Source organism: Boleophthalmus pectinirostris, unplaced genomic scaffold, assembly GCF_026225935.1.
Source record: "Boleophthalmus pectinirostris isolate CB_2022bp ecotype Guang Dong unplaced genomic scaffold, ASM2622593v1 HiC_scaffold_2, whole genome shotgun sequence".
NCBI classification, from domain to species: domain Eukaryota; kingdom Metazoa; phylum Chordata; class Actinopteri; order Gobiiformes; family Gobiidae; genus Boleophthalmus; species Boleophthalmus pectinirostris.
The window spans coordinates 8,306,181-8,330,322 of NW_026571152.1; the positions used below are offsets into that span (position 1 = coordinate 8,306,181).

The 24,142-nt window shown below is 37.4% G+C and overlaps 1 protein-coding gene across 1 annotated transcript; it reads left to right on the forward strand.

Moving 5' to 3' along the window:
* The first annotated feature begins 264 nt into the window (after window positions 1-264).
* On the forward strand, window positions 265-23,825 carry snupn (snurportin 1). Its single transcript, XM_020923203.2, has 9 exons — window positions 265-353; window positions 2,488-2,652; window positions 3,352-3,541; window positions 5,683-5,787; window positions 10,190-10,286; window positions 11,862-11,959; window positions 13,544-13,621; window positions 15,940-16,020; window positions 21,403-23,825. The coding sequence occupies exons 2-9, from the start codon at window positions 2,495-2,497 to the stop codon at window positions 21,721-21,723; spliced, it is 1,128 nt and encodes a 375-aa protein (XP_020778862.2). The 5' UTR covers window positions 265-353; window positions 2,488-2,494; the 3' UTR covers window positions 21,724-23,825.
* Window positions 23,826-24,142: the final 317 nt, after the last annotated feature.

The following is a 24,142-nucleotide window of genomic DNA, read 5'->3' on the forward strand; positions in this document are numbered from 1 at the left end:
TAAAATGAAATAAAATAAAAAGTTCTAGTGGTTAAAAAGACTAAAAACCAAAACTAAATCAATGCATTTTTTGGAAAATCATGAATAAAATCAACTTTTACAAATTCCTTTGAAAAAAACAAATGGAGAACCTTGATGTTATTACGATATTTTACTTATTATATTTTTAAGTTATTTATTATATTTTTATTTTTCATTTTATTGGAGTTATGCGTGCGTTAAATGTGAGTGTCATCCCAATGTTGTGCGCTAGAGGGCAGTCACGCACTTGCAGGAGCGTCTCTGTCCCCGAAGAAGAATCCAACATGGCGGAGTAGGCTCTTCACGATCTGCTCTAGTCTTCTACCACCACGGTTTGTTTTTCATCTATTAATCTCTTAAACTAATTTAATAATGGGTTTAAAAGTACTAAGTCTGCACGATATATTACTGCTTAATAACCCATGTTTGTACTTGTGAGGTAGTCTATTTAACAACATTGTTGCAGCCCATAATCCTGCCTGATATATAAACTCAAGCACATTCACAATATTAAATTAGACAGAACTATTCTTTTATATTGTTACGCATGATTTTTGACATAACTAAATGTATTTAAACATGTTTTGTTAATATGATGAGCTCATTTTTATGTAACATGAACGTTTTGTTTTGCTTTTAGACTTAGACAAACTTTATTGATCCACAGGGGAAATTATTTGGACACAGTAGTTCACACATCACAATATAATGTAATAATAATAATAATAATAAAGAGTAAAAGATATAAATGGTAATTAGGGGTGTGCAAAAATGTCAAAATATCGATATATCGTATCATTTAATGTGCTGATAAAATATCTATATCATGAGCTGCTGTATTGATTTATCGTCAAGAGTATTTTTAGGTATATTTTACCAAATTAATATGTGTAAGAGCTACAGTTATGTTAACTAGGGGTGTAAGAATATACAAGTCTCACGATACGATATCGTCACATTATGAACCTCATGGTACGATATTTATTGCGATATCGTGGGAAAGCTCACGATATGTTGGGGAGGCTCACGATTAGAGATGTAACAATATCCAAATCCCTCAGTACGATATTTTCACGATATACATCTCACCGTGCGATATTTATTGCGATATTTTGTGGAGGCTAACAAAACTATGAATATGCTACTTTTTCCTCTTAAAACGTCTTCACAAGTCTTAATTCAAAGAACTAAGACTTAAAAAGACTTTTAGTATCACAGCCATGATTTTTTTTCCTTTTTTCCACTGAACCGTATCAAATTGATGTGAATTATATCGTGCTGAATCGAAAGCTCACTGTATCAGAAAGCGTATCGTATCGTGGCCTATGTATCGTATCGGCAAGTTCTTAATGATACCCAGCCCTAATGGTAATAATAAATTCTAAATAAGTAGCACAAAAAAGAGCAGGAGACTGGTGTCAAATAAGGCACAATTATATAAATGTATGTAGAAAAATAAGTATAAAAATAAGTAAAAAATCTCTCAAAAAAGCTATATACAAGAGGTAATAAGGAAAACAGTGCTGTAATAGAATGGCACCTTTTCACTTAAAGATGAAATTATGTTGTTCTATAGTAAATAAGCCAAAGACGCTATAACCAATTAAATGAACATTATGGTACAGCGATGGCACATATAGTAGTTTGGTCATTATCTCTATACAGTCAGTGATTGCCAACATTTTTAAAATAAATTAATGAAGTTGTAAACTAACCCAAAGGTCCTATATTACACAAAATTGACTCTCTTAAGTTTTAAGCCATGTTAAAATGTCGGTACCTCCTCCAAAACATACCCAGACTTGTTGAGCAGACAGACATGTTTGAGTAATCCTTTATTATTAGTCTGTCTACATCTCCAAAGCTCAAAATGCTCTACTCCACCTTGTGATGCTTTGTAGTTGTAGTTTTCAAATTAACAGCTGCCTTTTTATGTTTAGTTTAGTCCAGATTGGCAAGTCCAGGGCTGAAGTCATTCAAATTATTCATTGCAGCATTACTTAAACACGATACAGCTCTCAGTAAACAAAGATGAGTGTACTAGATGAGTCTGAAAAGTCTGAAAGCAGTACTTAACTAGCCAAAAGACTCCTAAAGACCTCAAGAAATAGTCTGTGTAGTACTATTTGGCGTGCTTTTACGTAATTTCGAGTTTGATCCTGCTTTGAGTCTACTTAAATCCTGATTTAGTCTTGGTCTAGTCCAGTTTGAGCTCTAGGTTTAGTCCCAGTTTTTAAGTACAAGTGTGAATGCATAGGTTTATAAGATTTCTAAGCATAACAGGAAAGAGGAGAAGGCATGAGTTAGCTGGAGTTTTCACTTAAAGATGCTGTTTGTCAGTACTTCCAAACTGATCAATACACATGACATGTCTTTAGTCGTCTACAGCCCTAAAACTGAAGTATAACTCAGAGTCAAGTGGATTTCCAGTTTGGCTAACATGCTTTCTGATCTGCCTACATCTAGAGCCCCCATGGAGGACCTGACCGCTGCCCTCTCGGCCAGTTTCTCTGTGTCCAAAGAGCCCAACAGCACGGCGGCCCCTCACCCTCGGCTGGCACAGTACAAGACCAAGTACAGCGTGTTGGAGCAGAGTGAGCGGAGACGACGATTCCTCGAGCTGCAGAAAACGTATTCAACCAAACTATTGTCTGCTTGTTTTTTTTTCTTCTCGTCTGTTTGGGGGTCATGGCTGTTGTAGTTAAAGGCTCCATATTGCGATTTTCTGATCTATGTTAGAATGATGTTTTCTCATCAAAAATATACCTGGAGTTGTGTTTTTTTTTTTTGTTTCATTTGCACACAGATCCTGCATATTTAGGCTGAGTTCTTTTCTCAAATAGAAAACACTCTTGTGATGTCATTTGGTAATACAGGAAGTGCTCCACTGTGTTTTTAAACTCCATATACCGTCACTAGAATCATTTCAATGACATTTCAATGTCTGAATGAAACAAAACGCAACTCCAGGTATGTTTTTGAGGAGGTAACAACATTCCAACATGTTTTAAAGCTCACAATAGTCAGTTTTGCATAATATAAGACCTTTTAACTAACTAATAATTATTACACTAATACACAAAATCAAGTTGTAATGAACCTTTAATAATGCAAATTATTATTAGTGAGAATAATTTTAAAATGTTGTTAGTACAGTATGAAACATTCCAGACAAAGTTGTAACATCTCAGTGGAGACACAGTGCACCTTTATGGCCTCGGTTTAAATTGAAATAATCTCTCAAAAAGTTATGAATTAGTTATGAGCATTTATTTTGCTATTTTTGTATCATTACCTTTAATACTTACATGATTTCATTTTGACGCTCAGTAAAAGGTTGAACTACGTGAACCATGCGCGGCGTTTGGCTGATGGGGACTGGACCAGCACAGACAGCGATGGAGAGGAGCAGGTGGAGGCAGCGGAGCAGGGAGACCAGCCTCGGGATGCCCCAGAAGAGGAAGAGGAGGAGGGGATGGAGGTGGAGAGGAGGAGACTGCCCAAACACTACGCCAACCAGGTCAGATCACACCGGAACATGTGGATTTTGAGATGGAAGATCTAGGCCGTGTTTTAATTCTCTTTCTTCATTACATTATATTTGATATTAAAGCGAATAAAAAGTATGTTCAAACCATAGACTGTATATAAATGGGCATAGCTAACCTGTTTGGTGCCACGTTCCAAATAGGACTTGAGCATGTTTGTGCTTCCGGCGACTCAGGTTCCAATTCACTTTCTATTGAAAATTCGTTGCCCCTCTCTCTTTGACTGCTGCTGTCAAATTTGTAATTTTGTTCTTAAAAATGTTCATATTAACCCTTTGTATATGATCCTGGGGTTTTTATTTTGTTATTTTGTCCGTAAATCAAGATAGGAACTTTAATAGCAGACAAGTCAGGTGCCTGCTTTCGCCGAGGGTGCTCCTTGTGTTAATACTGTGTTGGTGCGTTCTATAGGTCCATCTGTTTAAAAATTGAACTGCTTCCTATGCTTCCGAAAGCATTGACACAGGGCAGGGCTCATTCATCTAGACACGTGAACACTCGTTTGTCATAGATGCTCTGATATCCAACAAATGAAAGAACTGACCAAGAAGGTAATACAATCTCATGTTATTAAAGAAAATCACAGCCTATTGTACAAGGTAGTATAAAGTAGTCATATACGTGATACATCCATCCATCCATCCATTTTCGTCCGCTTATCCGGGGCCGGGTCGCGGGGGCAGCAGCCTAAGCAGGGACTCCCAGACTTCCTTCACCCCAGACACGTCCTCCAGCTCCTCCGGGGGGACCCCGAGGAGTTCCCAGGCCAGCCGAGAGACATAGTCCCTCCAGCATGTCCTGGGTCTTCCCCGTGGCCTCCTCCCGGTGGGACATGCCCAGAACACCTCCCGAGGGAGGCGCCCAGTAGGCATCCGGAGCAGATGCCCGAGCCACCTCAACTGGCTCCTCTCGACGTGGAGGAGCAGCGGCTCTACTCCGAGCTCCTCCCGTGTGACTGAGCTCCTCACCCTATCTCTAAGGGAGCGCCCAGCCACCCTGCGGAGGAAACTCATTTCGAGCGCTTGTATCCGCAATCTCGTCCTTTCGGTCACTACCCAGAGCTCATGACCATAGGTGAGGTGATACGTGATACATGACAAGGTGAATTGTTATGAAGATGATAGTAAAATAGTAAAAATAATCTATTTTTTCAGTAAATATGTAGTGAGCTCCACTTGGGACTGATTAAAATGAGCTCACAGAGAACAGGCCTGTCTTCTGTTTCTCTGTGGTTCTGTGGTGATGAAGCAAGACACTGCAACAGATCTGAGCCTTGCGCTCTTTGCTCTACACAAGCTGCCTCAATCCTCCTGACACAAACAGCACCAAACAACATAGATGTATCTGTCACGTGACTTTTCTTAAACTGATACACACAGTGACACAGCCTAACACAACTCAAGAGAGGGGTCACTTGCTGAGCTCAACACATGTGTCAACGCGTCCACTCATTTGGCCCATCTCTTCTAAGCACTCCCTGCTAAACCAGCGGGATGGGTCATTGCCTTCTATAGTCTCTCTCTGGATTGGCTGTTTGGTTGCTATATACTTTATATATACTTTATATATAATACCTGCGGTCGGAATTCCAAATAATTCCATGATGTGTCACTCACAAAGTCCACTTTTTATACAGTTTATTGTTCAATTATGTTTATCTGAAAGCAAAGACACTGATCTGACTTTGATTGAAAAGTCTTGGAATAATAATAAATAATCCTTCTGATAGATAATTGCAAAAATATGATCAGATTCGGTAAACAGAAGGTTGCTTGTTGAAGGCCATCTGGATTAAAACTCAAAAAAGGCAGATGATATTTTTCTAGAGACACAAAGGAAAGAGTGAAATTCAGTTTAGTTTTTGTTTTGCACTGTCCGTTCACCTAAGCACATGAAACATACTTAATAGACAACATTATATGCCGTAATAACTGTTGATGTAAATCTATAGGACAATCAATGTTACATATATCACATAAACCATGTACTTGTTTATCTGCGTGTTTCTATTTTTGTCCAGCAGATGGCACCAGGTCCTTGAATAATAATAACAATAGAAACGGAATATAGTCCATGACTTCTTACTGAGTTTGATTGCACGTGTCCCCTGTAGCTGATGCTGTCTGAGTGGTTGGTGGACGTCCCTTCAGATCTGGCCTGTGATTGGCTGCTCGTCGTTTGTCCCGTGGGAAAGAGATCGCTCATCGTCGCCTCAAAGGTAAAATCGGTCACAATGCTTCTTCTTTCACTTACTCTTACCCAACAACCATTACTGGAACCGTTGCATAAAAGATAATATTACAGGGTCCCTTTCTGAGTTAAAGCAGGCCTATTCTGCAAAATTGGCTTTTCAGAGCTTTTAACCATGTTACAGTTTCAATTACTCTCTCGGAGTTGTATTTGGAGCGATTCGTGCATGTTTGAGCAACCTTTAATCATTTATTTTCACAACATCATTTTGCTGATTAACCACCATTTTCTCCATCACCGATATATGCCCACTGCTTTTTCCTTTTACTTCTTTTTCCAATTTTATTTTCTTAATCTGTGATACACTTAGGATTTGGCAGTTGTGATGAAGTTTACAGCAACGTCATCTCCCACTGGGCACTACTAGGGATGTAACAATAACCGAAATATCGTGATATTGTATCATCAAAGGTCTCACAATAATATCGTGGACCATCACAATATATCAATTCTCTGCTTAAATTAAGAGTTATGGTGCAGCAATAGCTAATAAAAGACAGAGGGAACTACATAGACCATGATCTTTTGCTCCATTTCAGTGCTGAATACAAGAAGAAATAACAGTTCTAAGCACTTTTACGTCTTCATTCTTTGGATTAAGTCTTGTCAAGACATTTTAAGAGGAAAAAGTAGCAAATATATAGTATAAAAATACCGTAGAGAGATTTGGATATTGTTTCATCCTTAATCACCTACCATATCGTGAGCTTCCCAAGATATCGAAATAAATATCATACTGTGAGATTTATACCATGACGATATCGTATCATGAGACTTGGATATTGTTACACCTCTAGGCACCACAGTTTTAAAGGGCCTATATTACACAAAAATTAATCTTATGAGCTTTAAGCGATACAAAAATGTACCTGGAGTTGTGTTTTGCTTCATTCACACGTTTACACAGCCCTCTATTATCTATCTCCAAAGCTCAAAATGCTCTGCTCCACTTTGCGATGTAATTTAAGTGGTAGTTTTCATATTAACAGCTCCTTTTACCTTTAGTTGAGTAGAGACTGGCAATTCCAAGGCTGAAATCATCCAAATGATTCTACTGAAGCATACTATCACATGACATCACGAGGTGGAACAGAGTGTTTTCTGTTTGAGAGAACTCCTAAATATGCAGGGTTTGTGTGTTAAACATGTGTGAGTGAATGAAACAAAACACAACTCCAGGTCTGTTTGTGATGAGGAAACAACATTAAAACATAGATAAGAAAATAGTGCAATATGGGAATTTTAAAATGTGCGTATTATAACAATGATCCATAGGTGTCGTACATCATTACTATATGGCAGGCTCAAGCGCAATAGGTCTTCTTTAAAGCTGCACTGTGTAACTTTTCTGATTGAGGGACTGCCACCTGCTTACCTCTAGTGGTGATATAATTGCTTTGACTAATGTTCCACAGTATGACATTAAACTTCTCTCTTGCTTTTAGTTCATTTGGTTGTTTTTATTGCTCAAAAATACCTTGAAAACACCATATATTAATATTCTTTTTGTGACCAGGCTTGCCTCTCCACAGATCTGCCTCTCTGTATTGGCCTGGTAACGTTACCTGCTTAGATATGTTTAATGCCATACTGTGAAATACTCCCAGACAGTGGCGGAGTTAACAATTTGGGGGCCCTAGGAAAACTTGAGTTTGGGGCCCTCACTATAATGCACTGTTTTCTTGTTTTGTTGTTGTTATTATTGTTTTTTAATATATATATTTATTGTCTTTTGTTCATGAGACACGCACATCTTTATTTGAATTAGGGTGGATTGGAAACTCGTCTTGTTAGTCAGGTAGCCTACTAGACAACCAGAGCTGAAATGATTATGCTATGATTACGTTAAAATTAGGGTCAAGTTGACTAGTCCATTCTAACGTGAAAGGGGGAATGCTTTGACAGTTAAAATAGATTTGACAATCAGGGCAATTGGTTGGGGGCCCCTCCAGGTTCGGGGGCCCTACATGGCTGCCTACTGTTGCCCAATGGTAGCACCGCCTCTGATCCCAGACAAAGCAATAACATTAACATTAGCTGGGAAAATAAAGGTAAAAATAATTACAAATTCAACTGTCTTCAAGAAATTTAAAATACACCATCTAATAATACAGTTTTTTGTTTATATAAAGTTTGGTTTCAGTTTGTTTATGTATTATTTCCTGTGTAAATCAGATTACAGTAGAGCATTTTTTCTCTGAGGACTTCTCAAAGCCACTGACACAGTCTACAAAAAAACAATAGTTCTGTAATAACGCTGTGTGAACTGACTTTGCACCTACTTTCAACTACTTCCTCTTTTGGGTATTGACCTAATTCTCATCAGATCAGAGGTACACTCGAACACAGAGACACCAGCTCATGCACTGCAAATTTCTCTGATCTGACCAAGATTTTAAAACTTATATCAGGTTATTCATCTTGCTTTCAAATTTATTATCTACTTGCTAGTTCTGAGGCTGCTTAATTCTAGTCTAGAAGTGGTTTATTTTAAGATAACATGTCAAGTAAAATGATCTTGCTGCATGGTCAGATAATTTCACTACTTTTATGTCATTTTCTGATAGATTTAAGTGTTAAGTCTTAAATTTTGTGGCAAAAAGCATTTGAAACTGAAAAATTAGAATTACCACAAGGAGAAAATATAGTTCATGTCAAAAAGTAAAACATCTTAAGTCTTGTCATTTAGTCAGTTGGTGGATTCTACTGCAGTCGACTAACATTTTGATTAGTTGACATATTACAGGAGTGTCAAACTCAAATTCCCAGAGGGCCAAAATTAAAAAGTGGAACTAAGTCGCGGACCAAACTAAATATTTATTGAAAAATTTCAATAACATCTGCATGTTTTCTCTTCTTTCAAGATATGTAATGTTAATTACATAATTACATAATTCTTAATAATAATAAATATAATATCATAATAAATAAATGTTTAATAATAGTTAATAATCTCAAGCATAATATAAAATAGTAACACCATTTTAAATAAATAATGTCTGTATAGTCTATCTGTAGCCAACGGGCAGCTCTAATACATATTTGATATGATCTCACAGGCCAAATATAATTATATCGTGGGCCAAATTTGGCCCCCGGGCCTGAGTTTGACATGTCTGACATATTATCTTTGGTTTGGTTTTATAAAGATTTATAGTTGCACAAAAACGGCTTCCTATAGACTCTTTAAAAATCTGTAAACAAAAATATTCTAAATTCCAAAATGGTGGCAGTTGGAGGCAAAAGCAAAGTGGAACACAATGTGATCTCAACTGGGAAACTGGGATTAATCACAGTATATCACAAAATATGAAAAATCAAAGGAAATCTAGCAAATGAAAACCTCGCAGAAACATGTGAGTGATACCAGAGCCTGTTTATGTTATCTGTTAAATTAAAAAGAGATTATGATTGAAACAAAGAAAGGAAAAATCCAGATGTTTAGGTTTACTGCACAAATCTTTACAGAGAATTTGAGCCAACTACAGTTGCTTCATCTACAGATACATTATACATTTCATTGTAAATTGTACTTTTTGGGAAGCTCAAATGCAATTTTGAGGTTAGAACGTTGAGAGAAGCAAATTAACTACTATGTATATCTCAAAAATTCAAACTTGTTGTTTATTTTTTACACAATGTGGGGTTTATTTTTGCATTTTGATCTGTTCATCAGTTAGTCCTTGAAAATATATTATGTCTGCTACATTTTGTCTCCATTCTAGAATTTTAAATAATTTGATGACATAGGATTTTAAAGGGTCTAATAGTTCTAACTCTACTCTAATTAAATGAAGAAAAGTGGAATTAAAGGACCCATATTCTGCCTTTTTTTTAATTATTAATTGTATGCTATAATGTTGTTTTCTCATAACAAACAGACCTGGAGTTGTGTTGTTTTTTTTTTGTTTTTTTCATTTACACATGTTTTACACACAAACCCTGCATATTTAGGCAAGTTCTTCTCTTAGACTGAAAATACCAGAAGTGCCCTACTGTGTTTTTAAATTCCATAGAACATCACTGGAATAATTTGGATTGTTACAACCCTGGAACTGTTAATCTGTACTGTACAAAAGGTAAAAGGCAGCTGTTAACTTGAAAACTAAATTTATTACAGATCAATTTGAGCTTTGGAGATGTGTTTTGATGAACTCACAAGAGTTAGTTCTGTGTAATATAATTTAGTAATAGTCAGATACTGATTTGTGAAAAAAACAAAAGTGTTAAAATCCATAACACACTCTCCCTGTAATACATTTGTGCATTGTATTTGTCCATTCTGTCTCTCTACCTCCTGTGGCCTGTTACAAATCCCTGGAAAACCATAGAAAACAGTGCATTGTTTGTTTGTGTTTATTTTCCTTCAGGGTTCGACTGCGGCCTACACCAAAAGTGGATACTGCGTGAGCCGCTTCCCCTCGCTGCTGCCCGGTGGGAACAGGCACAACTCGGCCATGGGAAAAGGTGGGCCCTGTTTGGGTTTGTGGGTTTACAAAAGACCTAAAGGACAGACGAGGACAATCTAACGTCCCTCTGTCTCACTGTTGAGTCACTGCAGAGTGGTACAACGACTGTTTTGGACTTTTATGTTTTTACTAGATATGACTTGGTTTGGCGTGGTCAATATGTGTCATAGTTTTATATCAGTTAAAGATGAAAACACAACTAGTTCATTTTCAACAGTTTGCAGTGGTTCTTCCTCACTTACTTTTCATATAACTTCACACAACCATGCCTGTAAAGTTAGCGACAGTTGGCATGTTACCAGTGCACTTCCTGATTATCCGACAATAAAGCGCTTTATAATTAGATGCAGACAAAACACAGCAGAGTCATTTTGACCTCAAGACGTGGCAAAGGGGAAAATCAATTTGTCAACTGGACAAACGTTTATTTAAGTCGAAAATGTTTTGCAGCTCATCCAAGCTGCTTCTTCAGTTCTGGTCAGACCCTGGTGGACACTTTTATATCTGCCTGAATTAAGGCGCTAACTACACTGAAACTACTCTGGAACTAATACCCTACTTGTTTACAGTTTCTGTTTGTTAGCTGGGCCTATTCATCTGTATCCATAGACCATAAGTATGAGTGGACATAGCTAACACGCTAGCCTAGCCGCATGCCGAATAGGAAGTTCGCCAGCAGGCTCTTCCGGCTCCTTCTGACCCTGGCTCCAACTGACTTACATTGGGATCTTGTCGCCCCTCTCTCTGTAACTGCAGCAGTGAGCCTCATTATTTTGGTCTTAAAATGTTCGTATTAACCCGCGACACATGATTTTTTTTTTTCGCTATTTTGTCCGTCAAAAAAATCCTGTTCATAACATAGAGCTTAAGATTCGCTCCTGTAACCGTGAACATCACAAGCCTCATTTGAGTGGCACTGAACGCTATGGGTGACGTCACACTCGCTTAGTCCACTTCTTTTATACACTCTATGGTTGTATCCGAGTGAGGGGATGTATTAGCAGAAACATTCAGGCTCCTAATGAGTATTTTCACACCTCTGGACCTGACCTGGCCATCTATTGTTCTTTGTTTTAGGTTTGCGGAAGGAATTGTAGATGGGAGACAGATGATGTCTGAGGCCTCCATTTCTATTTCAAGGATGTTGTCTTTCCTAACAAAATAACCTCTTCAGTTAATAAACGTTTGTCCAGTTGACAAATTGAATTTCTCCTTTGCCATGGATTCTACCTTAATGTCTGAGGGATTCTTTGACCTCAAGAGTTGCTTAAACAATATAACTGTACTAGGACAAGACAATACAATAATACATGGGAATACATGGGAAATATTGGATACAGGCTCTTTAAGTAGCAAGTATGTGGAAGAATAGTTGAAGAAAGTACAAAAATACTATGAGGGAACACCTTATAACAAAAATTCAGTGGGGTTTGAATCATATGTCCCCTGTAATGGCCTGGGAGCCTTGTGAATTGGCTTTATTTACAGTAGATTCAGTAATAATCTACAAATTATTAGTAATCGTGCATTGTATATAGAAAGGCTTACGTGTGATTTATATCTTGTGTTTTAGATTACACGATCCTAGACTGCATCTACAGTGAGGTGGACCGGACCTATTACATTCTGGACGTGATGTGCTGGAGAGGACATCCCGTCTACGACTGTCCGGTAAAACTCTGCACAGTATTGTTGTTATTATTATTATTATTATTAGAAATGTGGAGTGGACATTGTAACTCTGACGTCACAAAACTACAAGAAACATGATGGTTATTGCTAAATGATAAGGCCACTCTCAGTGAGCTCTGAGTAAAATAAAGTTAATGTGACAGAAATTGGCAGATAGAAAAGTGTTTAGTTTTAGGTTTACTTTATTTGGCAAAGGAAATAAATAGATAGAAAAATATTTTTGCCTCTAAAATTGTCTTCTACTACTACTACTACTTCTACTACCATTACTACCACTAGCACCCCTACTAGTACTACTACTACTACTACTACTACTACTACTACTACTACTACTACTACTACTACTACTACTACTACTACTACTACTACTACTACTACTACCACCACTTACTACTACTTACTACTACTACTACTACTACCACCATACTACTACTACTACTACCACTACTACTACCACCACTACCACTACTACTACCATTACTACTGCCATTACTACTACCATTATTACCAGTACCACTACTACTACTACTACTACTACTGTTACTACTACTGTTACTACCACTACTACTACCACTACTACCACTACTACCACTACTACTACTACTACTACTACTACTACTACTACTACTACTACTACTACTACTACACTACCACCACTACCACCACTACCACTACTACTACCATTACTACTGCCATTACTACTACCATTATTACCACTACCATTACTACCACTACTACTACTACCACTACTAAAACTACTACTACTTCATCCACTACTACCACTACTTTTACCACTACTACCGCTGCCACCACTACTACAACTACTACCACCACTACTACCACCACTACTACCACTACTGCTACTACTGCTACTACTACTGCTACTACTACCACTACTACTACCATTACTACCACTGCTAGTTTTTATTTTGACACAGTAGCTCGCAGTATATTCTAATAACAAAGAGAAATGGTATCATCAATTCTAAATCAGTAACAGAAACAGCAAGAGACTGATTAGATGTCAAATAAAGCATAATTATGTACATGTATATGATAAATGTATATGTACAAGTAATGGTGGCACATCACCTGCATGATTCCATGAATCATGCACAATAAAACCATACTGAGGAAGACTGTAGCCAAAGGAACAACATTTCCATGGAGGAAGTCAAATTAGAGTCAGGTTTGTGGAGATGCAAGCCAGCTCACAGTAAGGGCACATGTTTGTCAGTGAAATGAAAATAAAACATGCTTTTATTTTCTATTCTATTAAATTTTTTTGCTAAAGAGTTCCATACTGTGACTTTAACTGTTTCAGCGTGACATCCCTATCACAGTAGCACATACAATATACGAGTTATTGAACGTGGTGTTAGCGTTGGCATTCTCACAGAATGTAGTATAGAGCGCTGTGTGTGCACTCAGTCACCCTGCCTCAGATGCCTGTGTAATGACTTAAGGACAGGGCCTGTGCTGCAGATGTGTGGGAGGACGGCTGACCACAGTTTGGCCTGAATCGTCCCAGGGTTTGTTTACTCTCCTGTTTTCTCATCACAGACCGAGTTCCGGTTTTACTGGCTCCAGTCCAAAGTCCAGGAGACCGAGGGGCTGTCGGAGATCGCCAAGCGAAACCCGGTGAGCGCATCAATACTGCACAGAAGAGTGAATGAAAGATTTGATATTTATTTGCCTCTTTTTATTTGAGAGTTCAACATCAGTCTAAGGCTTTAAAAATAGAAACAAATGAATCATTAGGGGTGCCCTGATCAAGCGTTTTCAAATCCAATACCAATATAAGATAAGATATTTTGACTCTATTTGCCAATACCCAGTATTAATATTTGCCCTTGTATAAAACGTAACTGTGTTCCTAAAATACAGTTGACTGAATTCCAAAATAGATTTAAATCTGTTCTGTAACTGTTACTTAACCTACATGTAACTATTGAGCAGCTTCACATGAATACATTTTTAACCTCATCTCTTATGGTTTTCTGAATTGGCATCCATACTAGTTACTAGAATTTAAAAGTCTTGATATTTTGAGGGAAAAAAAGGCTTGATACTTTGTACCATTATTTCCCAAAGACGGGACTGCGACCCTCAGGTTGGGATCGCCTGATATGTGTGTTGCGCTCCTCCTGCACCCGGGACTGGAACGCCCTACAAAAACACAGACTGACCCAACTCTCTCATTAGAAATGTTGAAATGTTAACATGTTTTGTATAATTTCAAATCTTTTTGTAATTGTTTCATTGACAGTTTCATTCCAATATTGCTGGTTCAATTGAATGTTGAAAAGAAAAAGAAATGGGCTACATTTAAAGTCCAAATAGGCGACTTATGGATCCTTTTATTGTGTGATTGTGTTACAGTGACTGTTATATTCATTGTTTAAAACTTGAGTAATACTAATTGTTCAAAGAGACACGATCACTCAGTCAACAATAAAATATCCTCATTAATGTTCAATAATGGTCAAATCCACCTTTATTTTGTGATTTACGAATAATATTTATTGACTAGAGTCACTAAGGTTTGTGACTTTTAAAATATGGGTTCCCAGAAAAAAAGTTTGGCAAACACTTCTTTATAGCACTTTGATGAAAAGATCCTCCTTTTTAACTGACCTAAGATTCACCACAGTACTATGTACTGATATGTACATTTATGTCATCAAGATTCCCTCAGGATGCCAAGATAACTATAGGCTCTGCTCTGCCTGAGACCCATTAGACTTTAATCTAAACTTTATTTTTGATCTGAATCAAGTTATCTGATTTGTGCTGTTAAACAAGTTAAAAGCAAGAGAGCTGTCACCATTTTGTTGAAAATCAAACTCCTAAACAGGACTATGAACACTCATATTGACAGGCTCCTGAAAATGTGTTGTCAATCCATTTTGTATTTCTTAAACATAAACTTTCTTAAACTTACTTGGCAGTGCTTGCTAATGTGCAGACTGTGTCTCCATGGTAACTGCTGAACATTCTGCCGTATAGACATACATGTAGAACACCCCCAATGTGATCGCTGCAAACTATCAACAGTCTGTCCCTAGGTTTGAGAACAATGAAAAACTTGGCAAACAATAAAAAAAAAAATCTATCTATTCGATCTTTTTGACTGATCTTTTTAAACAAAAGAATCAAAAGTGGTCCTGAAAAATGTCATATTTGTTTTTATTATACCATTTATATTTGCACAATTTCTTATCAGATATTGTTAGTGGACGCATATTTGTGTAATCCAAAAGATAAATGTCATTAACTTTTCATTTGAACTCCTTTTGTTTCCTTGTATTTCAGACGTTCTTATCGAACCCAATCCATTTTATGACTGCAACCACCAGGAGTGTTGCCAATTTTACAATTACTAGCTTGCTTCATCTGGAAAATTGTTCTTTTTCTAAAACATCATTGCCAGTTGCATTTCCTCCTGTTTCCTTTAATCCCAAGACTTTCCGCCAGGACTTGTTCAAGTAAATGATTCTTTTATAGTTCAGCGGAGGGATTTTACTGGAAACAATTATTTTGATGTACCTCTGTGATGTGTTTTAAATGTGATGTGTTTATGTTACACTATTTCAAATCTTTTTTATGATGTTGTTTCTTCATCACAAACAGACCTGGAGTTGTGTTTTGTTTTATTCATACATGTTTAACACACTACCCTACATTTTTAGGCTCTTCCCTCAAACAAAACCACCTTCACTTGAATCATCTGGATCATTTCAGCCCTGGAATTGCTAATGTCTACTGAACTAACTGAGTTTTGGAGATGTAGACAGACTAATAATGCAGGATTACTCAAACATATGTGAATGAAACGCAACAAAAACACAACTCCAGTTATATTTTTGATGAAGTGACAGCATTCTAACATGACATAAAGCTCAAGTTTCTGTAATTATATGACCTTTTAAATGTGTTTTTTGTTTTTTTCTGCACAGTTCCGGTTCGTGAGCCTAAAAAGCACAGACTGCTCTCTTCAGTCCATTCACAAATCTCTGGCGGCCGACTACAATTTCACTGTAAGTAATCTCAGGGGCAGGGGCCTATATAACTCTTCGGGAGATTGGGTATTTTGCTCAGAAACAGTGAAACTTAAGATCAACAAATGTTCACTCTTGTCATTATTTATTTTGGATTCACTTGACAAATTCACAATGCTCGTCTCGTGGCTTAAAGTCCTTTCAACCGACAGCATCCACGCTTTTGTATTTGAATAATGGAACCACTTTCTGAAGCTATTCTGAAAAAATGTCACTTTAGTTCATATTGTTTTTATTTTGGGCAAGTAAGCAATTTACATTATTTACAACGGAACAATGTATCATCCATATAACATTAGTGAAATCATAACAGAAATAACAACAACAAATTTTGCCCAAGAAGGAGTTTATTTATTCTGTCAGAGAAGATGGTGAACTTTTATAGTTTAGGCCTGGCAGTTACAGTGATGTTAAAGGTTCACTGTGCAACGTTTCTGGTGCAGGGTTTGCTACCTACTTGTCTCCATGCAGATGTTATTGCTTTGCCTGAAATGTTCCATGGTATGGCATTAAACATATCCATCTTAGCATTTATTCATTATTGGTGTTTCATTATTGGTATTTCTCAAAAATACAATAATTCCTTCGGTGAATTGGGGCGACTCTCAACAGATCTGAATATATACCGTATTTTTCGGACTATCAATAATCAATATCAATAATGTTGAATTCTCTCATCTATTTTCATACATAAGACACACCAGATTATAAGTCACTTAAAGTGAAACAAACGGTCGACACTTGAGACTGATCCTTAGCCCAGGCATCCACGATCCATTGGCAGATCATTGCGTAATTCGCCCGGTGTTGCCTCCCTGTCTTGGTGAATGTAGATTATGAATGTGAATGTGGGTGGATAATTTAAATTTTTTTTTTTTATTTCCTACGAGGACGAGTCAAATATACATTGAGTAATAATGTGTTTAATGTAGCTTTGCACACAATTGTTTACATTTTACAGAAACAAACTTTTAATTTGCATAAACTATAAGCATTGAAAAAACTGCTCGCTCCTTTTAGATTTAGATTTATTTATTGTCATTTTATGAAATACAGCAAAACTAAATCGTAATCCGTAACAGCAAAAATGCATGAATATAGACACATCATCACATCCATACCAATAAAAAATATTTAATAAATAAAATAAATTGCGCTGATGCGGTCAACTTCTGTCAGACTCCACGAGACTCCTGACGACGACCAGTAGGGCTGGGTATCATTTAGAAGTTGCAAATACGATACATACCTCGATACATAGGCCACGGTACGATACATATCTTGATATAGTGCACTTTTGATTCAATACGTTATATTTCAACCGATACGGTTCAATAAAAAATAAAGGTGAAAACAGTAGTAAAGTCAAATGGGTCGCATAAACGAGTTTCCTTCCACTAAAAAAGCAACAAAACTGTAGCGCTGTAACAAAATACTTTAGTAAAAGACACAAAAAATACTCTTGGTGATATATCGATACTGTATCATCACATTACATGATATGATATATTGATATTTTAATATTTTTGCACAGCCTTATTAAGTGATGTGGCTTCCTGGTGTACCAAAGTCATACTAAAACGTTTTGACAGATTTTTGAGCGCCGTGTACCACATAAAATCAGTTCAAGGTCAGTAAGCACAACCAGAATTAATACATACGGCACACCGGATTATAAAGCACACTGTCGATTTTTGAGAAGATTAAAGGATTTTAAGTGCGCCTTATAGTCTGGTAAAATGCGTATATAGATATGTAGGTTTAATCTATACTGTGGAACATTCTAGACAAAGCAATAACATTTCCATGGAGACAAGCGGGCGGTGGACCCTCTTTAACCATAAACCAGATCAACAAATCTACAATCTGTCAGTTTAACAGCAAATTCCACCATAGAATTCTGCCGTGTCGTCCAGTTGAGTGTTAAACTATCGGGACAATACTGTAGAAACTCTGCACTTTTCACTTTATAAATGGCTGATTTCGAAACACTAGACCAGTTCCTTCCTGCTTTGTGCTTTTCAGGCAAACACATAAACCTCATTTGAACTTAAGAGGATTTGCAATAACACTTGTCAAATCGGTTGAGAAATTGTTTGCAAGCTAAGCAATATTGTATCTCTCAGCGGATACTGCAATGTCTGTTATTTGACCATTGGAGCAGCGGTTTAGTTTTGTTCATCAGCTTAGAAAAAAATTAAAGAGGTCATATGTGCTAGCTAATGTATCCAATGACTTTAAAGGGACACTAACTTTTCTGGTGGAGAGTTCACTACCTGTTTTCTCCATGGAGATGTTATGATTTTAAGCCGAGTTACAATTGATTTAAGGACAAAACAGCGAAATAAACACCAGGATAAGACCAGTTTGAGACCAAAATGAGGAGCATGACAGTTACAGAGAGAGGGGCGATGTTTTTTCAATATAAAGTGAATTGGAGCAGAGTCGATGGAGTCAAAAGTGTACCCATGCTCAGTCTATGGTGGCTCCACAAGGTACAGGTCAGATCTGTGGAGAGGCAAGCCCGTTAACAGCAAGAATCTATGTTTTCCAGTGGATTTTTGAGATATAAAAACTGCTGTGAAGAAATAAATATGTAGATAATAAATGGCTTTGTATGTTTAACGCTAAAAACAAAAGCCATGACAAAGCAATAAAAATAACTCCTCAGTAAGGCTGGGGATCTTTAAGAAGTTGCCGATACGATACATACCTCGATACATAGGCCATGATACAATACGTATCTCGATACAGTGCACTTTTGATTCGATACGATACATTTGAAATCGATTCTATACAGTTCAATAAAAAATAAAAGCTAAATGCATTCTGCACTCTTTGTGCAAAGTGAATATGAAACACACTCATTTTAATCATCAAAACAGTGAAAATGTTCGAGTTTGGGCACCAGCCAATCAGTAAAGAGCCATACATTCTGTGTTGGCACCGATTTAAAGCTGGAACAAAAAGAATGTTTGGTGAATTTTATCAAGGGGAAAGACGTTATTGTCCTTCTTCATACGGGATTTGGGAAAAGCTCAATATACCAGTGAGCTCCGTTAGTGGCGCAGTACATCTAGGACTGTCGCAATAACTGCAAAAATGAATCGCTGCGATACTAAGAGGCCCACCGCGGTGGCCCAACATCCACCACGGTGGGCCTTGACCATCGTGACCCGACCCAGAGTCCTGCGCTATATCCACACGGTAACCAAGGTACATTTGCATCTGCAACAAGTGCATCATCAGAGAGAGTTTTCAGAGCTACTGGAAATATTGTAATTCCGGGGGATGGGGGGTGTGATATTATCGCATACTGTGCTGTTGAGCCACTATACCACACCGCAGGAGAAATGCCCTAACCGCAGTAGCCCTAATTACATACGTCACGACCAAATAGCAGCGACTGGTTAATAAAAAAAATACCTGCCTACTGTCAAGTGAACGAATCCTAATGTTGCCTGGTCAGACGGTTTCACTTTATGGAAACCGGCTGATGAATCAGGCTACTCCTCAATGGCAACAAACAGGAAAGTTCAGAAAAGTTGCGTAGTGCATCTTTAATGGGGATATGTTATGAAAAAAATTACATTTTTCTGAGTTTTTAATCACGTTCAAATTGTTTTTCTTCATTTTAAGCTTATTCAGAGTTGTATTTGATTGCACTGTCCATTCAAGGATTAAGTGCTTAGAAAAAAATTGTTTCCCCTACCCCTGATCTCCTCCCACAGTTCTGTTCTTACTTGTGAGCACAGAACTTTTTGTTTTAATCCAGACTCAGGGTCATGTGCAGGGTTCAAGAATGTCACGTATCCATTCTGTAACAATAAAAACATGAACAAAAGATGTTCTGCTCTCAAGCTGAAGAGGCTGGATTTGCCAGCTCTATAGTTTGAAAACAGGAAGTCACTAGACCCATTATATCACAACTACATGGAATGAGGAACTATAATCAAATTATCAAATTATTAAAATAATAATATAAAAAACATAATAATGATAATATAAAAAGTCCAAATGTCAAAGTATATAAATATCCAAGTCATCGTGCTGAATAATTATGTACTCAGAATGCATAAGGTTAGTGAGGAATAACGCTGGGTCACTCAGTTTCACATCCTATGGTTAATTCAGCTTTGTAGTTTTATTAGTCAGAGAGACACATGCTCCTTTCACCCATAAAGAACTGAAAAACAGAGATTTTTACAGAATCAACATTCGAAGCACCTATTATTATTATTATTATTATTATTATTATTATCATTATTAAAACTATAGAGACCCTACAGTCATGTGACCGTTTTTGTTTTGGCTGCCATATTGACGGTCGAAACAACAATAGCTAGCATTCTAGTAAAATGGCATGTCTGTGGTCAGGTCATAAATTCCCCAATTTATGGCAGCCAGTGTGCGAAATACCGATTAACCCATCACACCCCCTAAAAAGCCTCAAAAAACAGGGTCAGGCCAGTGTTCCCGATGTTCCTCCAATTGCGAAAGGTTTCTATGTTCCCTGTTAAAACTGCAGACCGTCTCAAGTTATCTCATCTCAAGTTATCACCATGAACTCATAAAACAGCAGCATGTAGAACTCTGTACAAACTGACCACACATCATCCCGGAGCAGAAGCTCTGAGTGCAGGTAACACCAGCAGACTCTGGTTTGAATCTAATGTGACTGTAACATTTCTCACACACGACTAAATGCAGTTCATTTTATAAGTTGAGTCAATTGAAAAGGGCCTATTCAGTTTAGTCTGTCTGTGGCATCCACTGCATTGTCTTTTTCTATTTTCACATTTGAGTCTGTATCACTCAACAATTCAGAGATGGGGACCCTGAATACTGACAGGTATTTCCCACACTGATGGCAGCTCCACTTGTCTCGACTGTCAGCTTCAACCAGGATCCGATACAACTGAACCCCTCAGTCTTTATCTCTCTACTGATTACAGTTCTGTGCACAACACTTTTCCAGCATGTGTCTTAATGTGAAAATTAAAGGAACGACTTGAAAATGTGCTAACTTTACAATGGCGGTCTACTGGCAGTCTTACTCGCTGGACCACGATCAGGGTAAAGCCGTGACATCACATGCAGGTTTTCTATTATTTTGGGTAAAAGAAGTTATATTTTTAGTTCTGAATATTCTGAGTTTTTGAGAGATGTCTCCTACAAATTAGCAGCTGTGGTTGGATTGTCTTAAGTTCAGAAGGCAGATTTTCACCTTCTGTTGTCAAAATGTAGAAGGGACTGTCTGGTCAGGCAACTCAAACAGTCCAAAGTAACTAGTTTTTCACATTTTTAAGGGAGTAAAAATCAGGTACAGCTCCTTTTTTAACCTAAACATCCCTCTTCCAGGTGGACGGGCTCCTCTTCTACCATAAGCAGACTCACTACACGCCCGGCAGCACTCCTCTGGTGGGCTGGCTGCGTCCTTACATGGTCGCCGACATCCTGGGTATCGAAGTCCCCGTAGGACCCCTGACCAAAAAGCCAGACTACGCCGGGCACCAGCTGCAGCAGATCCTGGAGCACAAGAAGACCTCCAGCGAAGTCAGACCCATCGAAAGCAACGGGGGCTACGAACTGGAGCACCTGTCCACGCCGAGTCAGAACGGCAAGGGCGAAGACAAGTTTTTAAACCAGAGGCCAATCAGAGAAGCGCAAATGGAGATGTAATATGGAACTTTTTTGCTTCACCTGCTTATCTCCATGGAAATGTTATAGCTTTGTGTAGAATGTTCCACAGCCTAGATTAAACCAAGGGAGACGAGCAGGTTACAGCATTACGTTATAAATCATATCTGCGGAGAGTCGTGCCTATTCACAGAAAGAATTATTGCATTTTTGAGCAATATAAACACGTTTGATTCATATGTTTAATGTCATACCATGAAACACTCCAGGCAAAGCAATAACATCTCCATGGAGACGAGCAGGTAGCAGACTCAGAAAAATTGCACGTTTTAATTGCTTTTCCACAGTATGGCATTAAACCTGTCGCTCTCCCTGAACACAAGCAGGTAGCACCACTAGGCCAAGCATTTCCTCAATCACGTGGGTTTAATTTGCTTAAAAAGACCCATATTTTGCTGTTTTCTGGTCTATTTTATAATGCTGTTTCCTCATCACAAACATATCTCCATGGAAACAAGCAGGACATTACATAGTGGAACATTTCACATGATATATCGCAAGTACTGTATTTTTCGGACTATAAGTCGCAAAAAATGCACGATGAAGAAGAAAAAAACATATATAAGTCACACTTTTTGGGGGGAAATTTATTTTATAAAATCAGAGACCAGGAACCGACATTTTACCTTGAAAGTAAAGTTCTAGTAATAACAACAGAAGAGAGAACGACAGACTTTTAACGTCACATATGAACAGTTCTTCAGATAAACTATAACATAAACAACAGAACAAGTTTACCAAACTCTCCATCTCACTCCAAATCACTAAATCCACTGAATTCTTCATCCTCAATGTCACTTCTGAGCAACTCTGCGACCCTTGGAAGTAAACAGAGCGCCTCTTCCTCTTCTGTGTAGCTGTCGTCAGACTCAGCATCAGTTCCTGTTAGAATTATTCTGGCCTTTCTGAATCCCGACAGGATGGTTTCACTTGTGTTTATGTTTGTTTAAATTTTAAATTGTCGGTGATACAGAAGAAATGGTGCGATCGACTGACATGATACAAACAGGACAGAGGCTCTTTCTCTTTCTTCTGCCGACGTGCGCAGTAGAGTGAAGTGACAGTAGTACAGGAGTACACAAGCTTAGAGCACCCTCTCGCAACTGTCAGTGTGAAAATTTTAACATATAAGTCACACCGGAGTATAAGTCGCAGGACCATCCAAAACATGAAAAAAGTGTGACTTATAGTCCGAAAAATACGGTATTGTTTACCTTGAGGCTTAATGTCATACTGTGAAAGATTCTAGACAAAAAGCAATAACATTTTCAAATTGCACGGTGCATGTTTACGTTTTCAATCCAGATGCCTTTCCTGACACGCCACACTAGTTGGGGAAAAAATATAAATATACTTAATTATGCCAACTAAATAAATACTCTTACAGAAAAACTAAAATGTTTTCCAGTCAGTGAAAACAAAAAACTTAAGGCACTCAAGAAAAGTAGAAGTTGCACGTGAAAAAAATATCAAGGAAAGGCCTTTAATTTTTATTTAAATAGCCGAAGCCAACATGTTTCAACCATACACAATTCTGTATTTAGTATTTTTTTTGTTTCTAAATTGATATTCTGTCATTTTTTAGCTTCAAGTTCACTTCTAAAATATTAGTTTAAACAATAAAGCAATTGGCTTTTATCAATGCATGCAAATTGTCTTTTAATCACGCAATTTTTGGAGCACATTCAACCAAATTCAGAAACACAAAAACTACTACTATCTACTTTGAACATGATAATACCATACAGTAAATTTCAATATCAGTTTTTATTTTACTGTCAAATTTGTACAAATGTAATGTAAAACATTTCATGGCAAAGACAATGCAGTTACAAAAGTTGAAGTACCTTTTATTTGTCAAATCAGTGTTTTTCCTTTTCATTCACAGTGCGGTTTTTGAGTTTTTGTACTTGTATTATTCTGTTTTCACACTTCCTTTACACAGATGGGGTGGGGTGATTTAACACGCTTGGAGTAACTTGGGGACTTTTACAATGTGCTGTCCAAAAGCATAGTATTTTTTAATGTTTCATGTTAAATAAATTGTTTTTATGCCTGTTGTTGAGTAAAACTGTTTGAGCTTATTTCTTTGTTCATTTCATTTATTTATAAGTTTTACATTTAGAAGGAAAAGGTATGGGTGGTTTTCGGATTCTAGAATGTGACATCATAAATCTCTCAAATTGAACCTCATCATTTCTATGAGTAACTAGACCCAAGAACTCATTTCAACAACATGAGTTTTTGCTGCTCATTTATGTTACCAGTTATGCAGTAACAAATGCCCATAAGCCTGTTGTTCTCAGTCCCAAAAATAAATTTAAAACTTAAAATTTGGTGAAAACATAATGGAAAATTTTCTTCTGGAGATTTGTGGTGGTTGGTCATTGGCGTTGTTCAC

Excerpts from the sequence above, each read along its gene's own strand:
- snupn (XM_020923203.2), top strand. The coding sequence starts at position 2,495 with ATGGAGGACCTGACCGCTGCCCTCTCGGCCAGTTTCTCTGTGTCCAAA. Across the intron at positions 2,653-3,351 it reads TTCCTCGAGCTGCAGAAAAC|TAAAAGGTTGAACTACGTGA; the intron begins GTATTCAACCAA and ends TTTGACGCTCAG. Across the intron at positions 10,287-11,861 it reads CAACTCGGCCATGGGAAAAG|ATTACACGATCCTAGACTGC; the intron begins GTGGGCCCTGTT and ends CTTGTGTTTTAG.